Consider the following 13,256-nt stretch of genomic DNA (forward strand, 5'->3'; position numbering starts at 1 on the left):
CCTTAGATTCTACCTCAGCGGATTTAAGTTTCCTGTTTGTTCCTCCACCTGGTTCAAATGGTTCTGAGCAGTATGCGACTTAACTTCTTAGGTCATCAGTCGCCTAGAACTTAGAACTAATTAAATCTAACTAACCTAAAGACATCACACACATCCATGCCCGAGGCAGGATCCGAACCTGCGACCGTAGCGGTCGCTGGGTTCCAGACTGTAGCGCCTAGAACCGAACGGCCACTCCGACCGGCTGTTCCTCCACCTTCAACATCATTCAGTCACTCCTTTAGGCAAACACTTCAGTTTATCGCAAGTTTGATTGAGGTCCCGAGTTCGAGTCTCGGTCGGGCACACAGTTTTAATCTGCCAGGAAGTTTCATATCAGCGCACACTCCGCTGCAGAGTGAAAATCTCATTCTTGATTGTTGTCAGTTTTCAGATTTAGCAACTTCTTGTCGCTGAGTTTTGTGAGAGACCCACTACCCTCTGGATGTGCTTTAAATTCTGGCCTTTATCTATGCATGGTTTTGCGGTTGACTATAGTTGGAGTTGTGAACTATGGCGGGTCGAGTTCAGGCTTGTTCTGCGCAACCTACGTCACGTATTCTCCGACAGCCAATGAGCGCTCAGTAGTATTATGAGCGCTCTGCTGTGAATGCTGTATCTAATGCGAGCATTAAATGTGGTCGTAGCGAGTTGTTCAGTTACTTTAGATTCCAGTTGTTGCGATTTGCATCACTGATTGTGGAAGTAAGTGATAAATTCTGCATAAGCAAGCGAGAGACATATATGCTTTCTTCAAGCGGAAAGCACGCGCATACGCGTACCTTAATTGTCGCTTGGAATCGTCAACAATGCAATCCCCGTCTGTACCTCGACATGCGTAAACCGCCATGGTTCGTGGACCGGACTCTATAGTCGATCACGAACGATGGCGGTTAGCGCAGGTCGAGACAAGGACGGGAATTGCATTGTTGCCGGTTCAAAGCGGCACTTAACGGTACGCACATACACGTGCTTTGTGCTTGATGAAAGCGTCTATCCCGCAAATTATGTCTCTCGCTTGCTTGTGCAGAATTTGTGGTTCACCATCATCAACCACGACAGCTCACAACAAGTGGGATAATAATTAACCAAGTAACTCGCTACGATCGCGTACAATGCTCGCATTGCATACAACATTCACAGCAGAGCGCTCAGAACACTGACGCTCATTGGCTGTCGGAGAACGCTTGATTTACCAATAGCCACTTAATATAATAAGCAAAAAAGGATTCTCACGTATGAGCGTTCCAAACAAACAGTGAGCTGCGCTCGTGCCGAGATGTAGCACAGATACCAAGGATTTTAATGATAATATCATACTTATTTTCTTGTGATTCCCAGTTCTACTTGTGGAGTCTTAAACTGTGTCGGGTTTTTGTTGACAGTAGGTAGGATTAGTGTCACAATGGGCGCTTTTATGTGGTTTATATGTTTTCTCCAGTCGAACAGATCGCAAGCTAACCGACGCGGGTTAGCCGGCCGACAGCAACTGGAAAGTGTTCTGTATTAAACAGAGTTTGTAATTTTGCAGGAATTTTGCCATTCGAGGACCCTTAGAATCCCCAACTCCCGGCACCTATCCTGATTACGTTAACAGCCACTGGACAACGGCCTTGCCGCTGTGATAAGACCGGTCCCCGTCAGTTCACCGAAGTTAAGCGCTGTCGGGCTGGGCTAGCACTTGGATGGATGACCATCCGGTCTGCCGAGCGCTGTTGGCAAGCGGGGTGAACTCAGCCCTTGCGAGGTAAACTGAGGAGCTATCTGATTGAGAAGTAGCGGCTCCGGTCTCGGAAACTGATATACGGCAGGGAGAGCAGTGTGCTGACCACATGCCCCTCCGTATCTGCATCCAGTGATGCCTATGAGCTGAGTATGACACGGCGGCCGTGCAGTACCGTTGGGCCTTCATGGCCTATTCTGAAGGGGTTGAGTTTTTTAATAGCCACTGCTGGTGGACAAGGCACGTTAGACCCGTTTGAGGGTACGACTGGTGTTTTTAAACCTAAAAAATGTAGCATCACCGTTCTGGTGTCAGACAGGTCAATCGGGACCGACCGACCACCTAGTCATCGTTTCCCAATGGTGCCATTTGCCTGCCGTCTGGAGGGCCTGGGGTCTGCAAACCGCTCTCCCGGTCGTTGTCGGCTTTGCAGATCTTCGAGCCGCTACTTAGCAAGCAAGTAGCTCCTCAGCCGGGATCAGCAACAGACTGGACGTGCTCCAGTCCTTCGGCGGATAAAAAATCTCTGGCAGTACGGATAACTGAACCGAGGTCCTGTGCACGGCAATCAGCCATGATGACTACTCAGATACGGAGGCAGGTGTTTTCAAACCTACAGTGCACATAAAACCAGTTACAACTTAGATTTTCACGGGACTTCCAATTTCTTTGGGTGCATTCTCACACTCAGCTAAAAGGTAGCGAAATAGGGGTCTCGCCGAAGATTTCTGTTTCTGTGTTCCTGATTTTACGCTTTATGTTACTGAAGTATTGAAGGACAAAGTTATAAAATAGTAGGTATTGAAGTGTGGGCTAACAAGACACTTAAGCTTTCAAGCAGATGCCGGGAGACATGCGCAATCCAGAGCCCTTAGCTACCTTTCTTTCCACCAATCCTTCCTGTGTGATACGTACAAACTGTAAGACAACTAGTAAAGAAGGTAAATGCGAATAAAATAATGAAAGAGGTGTGTTCCATGAATCTTTCTAATCACTTAATGTTGCGTGTCTGATGGCTCCTCGCATTTGGACCTCGGCAACTCAGTCATCCGACCACATCTTACAGCCACGCTTAAAGCTTCAATAAACAACTAAAAGCCATATTATAAATCCCAGCAGTGTTAAAATTAAGAACGAGTTAATAGACGCGAATGAAGCAATGTGATCTGTGGAGAATTTCGCACACTTCTAGGTGATAACGCTTTTACCTGAGTCAGATAACGGATGTGAGAAAGTCTGAACAAAGGACCGATTAAAACTGAGCCCTTCCAGATATCGACATCTTAATAAATGGTAGTAGTTTAAAACAATTATTCCGCACATTATAACTAGGATATCGTTTTTACCTCCCGCTCTGCATGCTGGTGTACGATGGGACGATTGATGGTAGCCTGTCAATGGGTGGTGCACCGTCGTCTGTCAGGAGCTCGTCATCCAAGTCCTCCAGAGATGGCTGCCAGTCCTGCAGAGTGCTGGTCCTCGATGGCGATCTGCTTGCTTCCAACTGCTCAGTCTACCAAAAGAACATTGACATTAATAGCTCATAATTATGAAAATGCTACTTTCTGATGTAATGCCACTATGTAAATGTTTAAGAGTTTTTTCTTCCTCATATTACTTTTTTCTTCATGGTAAAAGCTCCTTTCTTCATCTGCAGCTCTTTTGCAATTCCAAGCAGTTCGATATTTTGTGTTTATTTTTTAAAAATATATATTTGTTATTACAAATTCCTCTACACAGCGAGATGGATGAGTACTGGAATAAGTATGCAAGATTTTACAAATTGAATAAACCTGTGTGATAGATTTTATTTCAGTGTTAACACTGCTGTTTCGGTTGTCGTTCCTGGGTTAATATCTTATGAGGTAAAAATCCACAATTTTGCACGGTTTATGTCACAAAATAGGGGCCACGCACACGTGAGTAATATAGCGAAATGTTTAAGCACTTTTAGCATGTAGCAGGTAAAACTGACAGTTCTAATAAATCAATTATGTAATCGACAATAATGAATATGTAGCGTAATTAGACAAAGGATATGTTCGATTGTCGTGTCTCTTTCCATCTCCTCCTCCCCCTCTCTTGTTCATCACCTCCTCGTACTTCTCTTTCTGTCCATCACCTCCTCCCCCAATTTCCCCATTTCATTTTGCCCCTCTCTCTGCCCATCTCTTCCTTTTCGCTTTCTGCATTCACTTCCTCCCACCCCTCTGCCCACCTCCTCTTTCCTCTCTCCCCACTTTCTTTGACCTTGAGCCTTATCAATTGTTATTGCAAATTCAGATTCCATAGTAGTATTCAAGTCATAGAGTGATAAACCATAAATACAACATTTCGGTAACGTATACGAACGTTCGGTTGTGTCAAAATTTTGAAGCAATCGGCGAAGAACTTTCGTAGATCTAAGATTTTGAACGAACGAACATTTACATCTTTTTATATAGGTTTTCTAAATGTGTTACTTGTTCTCAACCCCTTTTACCTGCCAGGGCATCACTATACTGGTAAAGTGGATGCTGGGTCTCATATATTTCAAGTGAAACTCCTAATTAATCACCCCAAAACATTTTTTATCAACGGTTCTCCGACATCTTTAGAAAATTAATAGATCATGGATCTGTGTCTGACGCATGGTCGTAAAAATAAGATACGCTTAACTACCTTTGACGTTCAGAGCTAAATACTTCGTGTACCATCAAGTTTCGAGTCAAGAACTAATTTCACTTTTGGTAACGATTGTTTCAGATACCTACATGTTCAGTAGGTGAAATAACTTAATTATTTAAGAACAGAAACTAAATTTGAAAAATAACAATCAAATCAGTCAAAAATACATGTAGAGAACTGTAGCAGTTTTATGGTGAGTTAGATTTCTTTTACTAATCCTTCTGACGATGTGCGGACAACTTTACGTTAATTGCAACAGCGGTCACGCATATAACTCACTGCAAGAGTCGAAGTTTGTTCTTCACTCTTCGATTAAGACTCCCACTACAAAATATTGTTTGTTCCTTGGCGCATGTGGCTTCGATTGCTTTACCTCTCTCCGTTGCCAATGGGAAGTTCTACACCTACATCTATATCTATACTCTACAAACCACCGCTAAGTGCATGGCAGAGGGTTTTGTTGAAATACAGCTGTCGATATATTCTGTTACTGGATTTATCGAAAATTTAGTATAACTCGTAAAGACACATGGCCACCAAAGGTACCGAAAAAAGGAAGATTTTACTATGGAAAACATACCACTTATTTTTTCCGGAAGTCCTGCCAATTTAAATGCCCCCTACTGTTGCTAAAAGGCACAGATATTTTAGTGGTCACCAAATAAATGTGTCACCCGTGTAGTTAATGCTGGACCTTTTTCAATTTCTTGAGTTATTCCTGCATAACGCAGAGCCCGAAAGACGGGCAATATTGAAGGGCAGTTCATATCTGTGCCCTCTAGATGCTTACTTCTTTCATAATGCCCATCCCCGAGATCTCCAACCCCCGCAATGGAGTTTACATTCTCCAAAATAAGATATGTGCGGCTTTCCAAGCTTATACATCATCATATTTTGAAATAGTGTAACGAACTCCTTTGATTTGCTGCAGACTTTAGAGACAAACGATATTGATGAATTGTTGACCTCTTGTACATAATACGTTGCAGGTGCTTATGTTTTGAGTTCTCTGCGTGACCCGACGTGTAAATTCCTTGTAAATCTTTTTGAATGTTACATCAGAACATCCTCTCTATGACTGAAAACACTGTTTGCAATCGACCTATAGCTATCATTTACTAAGGTATTTGCCGTCAAGTTGAAAAAAAAAAGAACTGTCTTCGACGTCACAGTAGCTGAAACACCCATAACAGCTATTTTTTACGAGATGAGGTATCTCTACATCCAGAAAACTTTTTAACTGACTCTACTACTCACATCTATAGATTTCGCTCCCGAAAGGCCGACACAGAAATTTGACATTGGCAAATACGAACACGCGATTTATTTTCGAAAAACCGTTTTGATCGTACTGGTTGGGCTTATACCAGTTTACCGGCTTCGACTCTTGTGAGGTACCATCATAATTTAAAAAATACAGAAAAGACGAAGTACGAAGTTGCTGTTAAACATATAAAAAATTAAAAAGTGCAAGATAAACAGAAGAACAAAAATATACTCAGTATCTTGTTACAAAATATGCACATCTTCAACGGGACAACGAGCACATGAAGTCAGTAGTACTTGACTGTAAGCGTGTAGTGTCGTCTGACGAGTCACGATTTTGCCTCTTTTCAAATGAAGCAAAGCGTCAGGCGCACCGACGAACACACATTGTCAATAATGAAAATTGCTACTCACCAACTTTCCTTCTCTGTACATGGTGAGGAGCAACTTTCCTTCTCTGTACATGGTGAGCAGCAACTTTCCTTCTCTGGTGTTGTTACATTCCATCCTGGATTTTCCATTGTTTAATAAAGAAAATTGTGACATTCCTCAAGTAATCTCGGGTGATGTGAATAAGATCACTGATGTAGGATTTTCACACGAAGAAGCAGTACTGTGACTTGAACACCTTTTGTTTGTTGAAACTTCAGTATCACAGTATTCGAAAGAGCTTTTGGCAATAGGTTTATGGGTTTGGGTCACAGTTAAGAACACATCTTTCACTGCAATATCTGGAAATACAGCTATCTAGTATTTCAAGGCAACAATGTTTGTTTCTAAAATCAAACTATAGTATATCGATTACTGTAAAATCTCTGCAGTTAACAACTACAACATTGCTATATACTGAAACCTTTCGCTGTACCTGCTGTCCTGTGTGACTTGGCACTGTAGATACTGAATGATGGCTGGGCGAACTCAGACGCACAGTGCTCAATAAGCCTTCCTCTTCAACAGTAGGCGACTGCTGTTCGGGGACGTCGTCCTCCAGCCGAGTTAGGTACAGCTGCTGCTGGTTCTGCAGCCAGGAAGCGTACGTGTGCGTCCAGCTACTGCGTTTCGCCGGCGTCGCTATGCCACTGGAGCACACAGGAGGGTATATAAGTCACTGCTACCTTACACAGCCACTATATATTTGTTCCATGTGCTGATCAAATCTGCTACAGAACTGATAACGGGTAAACAGGGGACGACATTAAGCCAACATTAAAATTCTTCGTCTTTATTTCTGCAGCTGAAAGGCGGGGGTATCTGGAAGCTTGATATGCAACCCACTGCCTATTGGGTCCATGGCCTTAACGAATTGTTTCATTATGCTAAGTGTGATGTGAAGTGGTGGAAGTAGTATATCTTCAAGAGCTACCAGACTTTCACATTGTACATTCTTTTCGCCCACTTTCCATCTCCGCCTAGGCCGCTTCTTTTTCACATAGTGAGAATTTCTGTCTCGACTATCCCACTCGCAAAGAAAACAGGCATACTTCGTGTAGCCTTGTTGCATTTCCAATACAATAGCAATTACTTTGAAATCCGCACATATTTTGCATTTGTATTCATTGTATTGTACTGAATTTAGCATCCTTGGTACGAATTCGTAATTCTCTTTGGTCAAGCAGGCGTAAGCTACTGTAACAGAATGTATTTTATTTCCATTATGGAGCAAAACACCCTTGAGACTTGTTTTCGACGCATCGATGAAAAGTCTCCAATCCTGTGAAATGTAGGTGAAGTACAGCACTTTCATTAGGCCAGCAACGTCATTGCAAAACGTCAGTGCTCTGTCAGCTGCAAAATAGGAAATAAAGGCATGTTCTCTGTGCCTGAACACACTGATTTTAGTACTCTGGTAGAGTAGATTATACTCTTGTAATCTTGAACCAAGCAGATGCGCCTTTTGTTTACTTAGTCCTAGATGACGAACTAAATCAAAAATGGTTCAAATGGCTCTGAGCACTATGGGACTTAACTTCTGAGGTCATCAGTCCCCAATAACTTAGAACTACTTAAACCTAACTAACCTAAGGACATCACACACATCCATGCCCGAGGCAGGATTCAAACCTGGACCATAGCGGTCGCGCAGTTCCAGATTGTAGCGCCTAGAACCGCTCGGCCACCCCGGCCGGCACGTACTAAATCATTTAAAACCGCTTGTGTTAACAAATATGGGGATGACTCTGTAAGTAGACTGTTTAGGTTTTTTTATTGGTAACGCCACCTCTGTATGAAAATCTGTGGCTGCTTTGCATTGTTGTAATACTCGCCTTTGTAGTGTTAGGCAGCTGGCTGTGAACAGCGCGTAGCATTGCGCAGTTGGAGGTGAGCCGCCAGCAGTGGTGGATGTGGGGAGAGAGATGGCGGAGATTTGTAATTTGTCATGAACTGCTATATTTATGTATGATGATATCAAGGTAAATACATTGTTTGTTCTCTACTAATATCTTTCATTTGCTAACTATCCCTATCAGTAGTTAGTGCCTTCCATAGTTTGAATCTTTTATTTAGCTGGCAGTAGTGGCGCTCGCTGTATTGCAGTAGCTTGAGCAGCGAAGATTTTTGTGAGGTAAGTGATTTGTGAAAGGTATAGTTTAATGTCAGTCAGGGCCATTCTTTAGTAGGGAATTTTGAAAGTCAGATTGCGTTGCGCTAAAACATTGTGTGTCAGTTTAAGCACAGTCTTGTATAATTGTTCAAAGGGGACGTTTCATATGTCGACCCTTAGCCTAGGATACCTCACTGGAATCTTCTGATTTTTTCTTGTAGTTTGTGTAATTAGTGTAGCTATTGTTTATTGCTAGCGCGTAATTATAGAGAGAATTTCCTTTGTAGTTGTAGTTTTTCATTGTTGTACAGTAAAACAGTTGTGGCATGCATGTAGATTTGCACCAAGTATTTCGCAGCTGCGCTGGCAATTAAGTAGACATTATTTCCATTGCTATGTTATTTTATTTTGCTCTTCAAATTGCGCTTTTCTGTGTTATCGTGTGAAATACTGTGACAATAATGGCGTGTGAAAAACGTAATACTAGGCTCCAAAGTAAACTGAGAAATGACAGTGAAGACGAAGGCAGTGTGTTAGCGCCGCAGAGTAATGAATTAACTAATGTTCAAAGCAGTAATTTGGTAATTGCGCATAGGGAAATGGAGCGGGCGGCAAACAATGGTGTAGACAGTGAAACAGGTAGTGAACAGGGAAGCGTTATCGATCGATTGGTCGGCAACAGCTCGCCTCAGGAATCGGGAATGACAGAACACAATATTGCAAATACTGCAGACTCAGGTTTTGGGTTCCCACCGTTTTCTCAAATGAGTCAAGACACATTTTCCACTTGTCAAAATGTGAATGTTGCCGGTGCAACTTCACTGCCGAAAAGCACTGAGGAACATGTTTCAGACACCAGTGCATTTTTATTACAATTAATGCAACAAATGGGACAAAAGCTTGAAAAGTTAGACACAATGGAACAACATCAGAGACAAACACAGCAACAGTTAGACACAATGGAACAAAATCACAGACAAACACAGCAAAAGCTTCAAAAGTTAGACACAGTGGAACAAAATCTTAAAAAGTTAGACTCATTGGAACAAACAGTTGAACAAACACGTGAAGATTTAACTACTGAGTTACATAACATTGAATCGAAATGTCAAAAAGTCTGTAATGACGTAAAAACACAAATTTGTGAGCATTTTCAACCTATTTTTTCGCGGCATGAAAATGCATTACAGAATCACGAAGCAGCCATAAAAGAACTGCAAATTATTGTTCATGAAAATCATGAGACCTTGCAAGCTAAATTTGACTCAGTTGCATCTACCGATTTGGTTACGCAACTTGCAAAAACTCAGGAAAACTTTAAGGACACAGTAGATACTCTGAAACCTGGTTCAGAAAAACACACTGAAGAAATAAGTACACTATCGGAGAAAGTAGCCGAACTTTCGGATCAGGTCACTAACTTATCTACAAAGGTAGATGATGATCTTAATGACACAAGACCCGTAGCCTTGACTGACACAGAAGAGTATGAACAAATAAGAAAATTCAAACAAAATCAGAATCAAATTAATACACAACACCAAAGAGAAATCCGGGAAGTACAAGATCAGCTGACACAGGTAATACAAGAATTACGTATTTCAGAGGACACTGGCGCTCCAACATGGGAAGAGGGACTTAGAAACACGGAAAAGCCGCAAAATAATAACACAGGGCATTTCGGAAGTTATGAAAGAAATTGGCAATGTGCACCGAATTTTGAGATGGAACGGCCGACACGACCTAACAATGACCGATATGCGACTCGCCGACATGATGATTTTGACTATAAGCTGTTCATTACTACACGTAAATTCAAAACATTTAAGAATTCTGGCAACGACATTCATCCACAAGCATGGCTCCATCAATTCTCTCATTGTTTTCCTCCCAACTGGTCGTTGGAACACAGATTAGAATTTATGTGTGGCTACTCAGAGAATGAACCAGCTGTAAGAATGCGATCGGTCATTCACGATTGCCACAGTGAAGGAGAATTTTACCATGCCTTCCTCTCAGCATATTGGTCTCAAGCCACACAAGACCGAGTAAAACATGGTATCATAATGATGAAACATTTCGAACAATCTGAATTCTCCAGTCTTGTGAAATATTTTGAAGACATGTTGCACAAGAATCAGTACCTGTCAAACCCATACAGCCCCTCAGAACTCATCCGCATTTGCTTAATCAAATTACCTTAACATTTACGGCATATTATTTTAGCAGGACATTGCGAAGACGACATTGAAGCTTTTCAGGGACTGTTACAAGAACTAGAAATTGACACTGATAATCGCGGAACGCGAAAACAAGGACACAACAATTACAGGTCACATCCGTCACAATTCCGTGACGACAGAAACAATAACCGGACACGACTGGTATATTCTTACAACGCAAATCGTGACCAAAATAGACACCACCCGTACGACAACCGTTGGCAGAGTAGTAATAATTACAGGGAAAGATCACCTCTCCGCGGTAGTGACTATCACAGAGAGAATCAGAGAAACAGACAATATGGGAACCAAAATAATTATTATCAAGGGAGACAGAATAACTTCAGACGCAACAGTTCAGCGCGCAGTTACGATTCAGGGAGAAATTCTCCACCACTTAACCGACAAGAAAGAAACTACAGGAACTACCGACATGACGACAGACGATGTGATCGTAACGACAGACCTGAATTGCATCAGAACTGGCGGGATTCAAACAGATCAGGGCCCTCTCGAGGAGGTGAATTTGTAGAAGTTAGGTCTCCTAATCCCAATAACGATGCGCGCCAACAAAGAGACAGACAATGACTCGCACAGCAGGCAGCTGCGTGTGGCCGCTGGCTCAGGGAAAAATAACAAAGACGCTAGCCTTGAGAAAAATTTTAGCATTCTTTACCGATGTATACAACATGATAATAGCTTTGAAGTTGAAACTCTGCGTACTAGGAAGAGTAAAGGATTGCACCACATTTCACGTGTAAAACCGTTTATTGAGAGATAATCTGCTTTTTAACTTAGTCTTCGCCATAAAATTTTTCACTTCACGTTACTAGTATGCTTTGTCAGACTTAGAAACTGTTACTATGCAACTATGTTTGAAGTTAAATATCCAATCAAGAACCAAGAGAACTTATTTAAACAGAAATTACGAATGCATTGTTATAGTGAACAGATGACACAGTGTTGTATTTGTACATTCTTGCTTGTTAGTTGCACGATTACGTAACGACTATCAGGCTTACATACTTAGGACACATACTGGTACTGCTAATGAGATTTTAATGCAACGTTTTGGTTTACTTGAAAATACTTTCTGGGTTTAATGTACTTTCTGTGAGATACCAGACGACACAGTGGTTAGTTTAAGTGACAACTACACGGTTTTATCACGACGCTTCTAATGAGTGACAATTTACAATGTTGCTTTTGTAGTGTTTCTGTTTTATTTCTGCACAGTTTTTCTGTTTTATTCTGCAAAGTAAAACATGTTTTAGTAGTAACTTTTGTGGTATAGCTACAATGAGATTGCCTTTTCCGTAGCACAACAATACCTTACAGCACAGTACTTTCTTCATCATGGCAATAAGCGTAATAACTAAGATATCTATACATAAAGCATTTCACTTTTGTTTATCATGAGGTAAGTACATTGACTTCTGCAGAACTTAGCTTTTGGAGGACGATAAGTACGACACTTCCATAGAATTATCTTACAGCAAGACGCACATTTAGCGCTACAGGACACGCATTTGAGTGATTACTTTTGTACTTAAAACATTTATTTTTTAAAGATATTTGAAGTACAATGATACAAAGGTTTTCAGTGATACATTTCATTTCATTGCTGTAATCTGTAACACCTGAGGGTATAATTACATTAATCCTCAGGGGGTTACACACTTACTTTGTGTCCCATGTGTTTGGCAACCACAAGGAGCCCTAGCTAATATGGTATTTGCTTATACAACTTTACACATCAGTACCATATTTCTCTAACACACAAATTACACAGCTATCTGATCATTTAACTGAGAGATAAACATTTTTTTACTACATCAGTGACACATGTTTACGCAATACACAGTTGGGTAACTTCACACTTATGAAACTGTATTTTGTCTGTACTTTGTAAACTGTTCATATTTTTTCGGAATCATTGTGATACTATGAGAGCTTTGAATGATGTATTTGGTAAGGGAGCATGATTTTAAAGTACGTTTGAGGTAGATGACACTATTGAAATGAGCAGAGAATTTTTTTAAGGTTTTGAAATTATTGCAGAAAGCTACGACGTTTTTGAGATTTGACTGAGGTGCTATGATGTTATTATTACGACGACAATGTGTACTATGCTGTTGAGATATGTTTATGATCAATAAGATGATGCTACCGTATATGAGGAATAAGAAGTATGTTGGAAACCAAGAATCGTACTTTAAGAGTTATGAAATGTGCGTAAATTCGTGACTGTATCACAATGCTGACGAATATTTTATTTGGACACTTATATTTATAGGATTTTCTTTCTACAGATTTGCAACGCTAATTCTTGACCTGTGAAATATTTTTATGTGAGACTGTCACTGTAGCGGAAACTGCTGTCGTAAATATTTCCGTAAGAAAGTTAAATGACCACCTGCACATAATGCGTCGCGGGCACCCACCTGGGCGACGGCCGCCCGAAAAAAAAAGCCATTAGCCTTTCAGAGGCGCAGGTGGAGAAAAAAAAAAAGGAGAGACCATTAACCTCGCTATTGACATTCCTTTGTGGAAAGCATCGCAAATAAGACACGCTCATTACTTGGAAACATATGATTATATTGTGGAGCGCCTACTTTCTGCTACTTACTGAAATGCTTATAAACTGATGGGAAATATTCTTACATCTGCAAACCTGATAATGACAAGTGTCTTTCTACAAGAGTTGAGAGCTACTGACTTATGAAATGTCACATGACTATTGAATGATATTTGTATGCTTTGGTTTGCGTAATTGCTTATTTCATTTGATACCTGT

At 41.0% G+C, this 13,256-nt stretch overlaps 1 protein-coding gene across 1 annotated transcript in view; it reads right to left on the minus strand.

Moving 5' to 3' along the window:
• Positions 1–13,256, minus strand: part of LOC126474460 (uncharacterized) — a 159,828-nt gene that overhangs the window by 72,712 nt on the left and 73,860 nt on the right. Inside the window, exons 6-7 of the mRNA XM_050101933.1 lie at positions 6,561–6,774; positions 3,109–3,275 (exon numbers count right to left, since the gene is read on the minus strand). Of these exons, the coding sequence (XP_049957890.1) occupies positions 3,109–3,275; positions 6,561–6,774 (381 nt within the window). The remainder of the gene's footprint in view (positions 1–3,108; positions 3,276–6,560; positions 6,775–13,256) is intronic.

Source organism: Schistocerca serialis, chromosome 4, assembly GCF_023864345.2.
Source record: "Schistocerca serialis cubense isolate TAMUIC-IGC-003099 chromosome 4, iqSchSeri2.2, whole genome shotgun sequence".
In the NCBI taxonomy this organism is placed as follows: Eukaryota; Metazoa; Arthropoda; class Insecta; order Orthoptera; family Acrididae; genus Schistocerca; species Schistocerca serialis.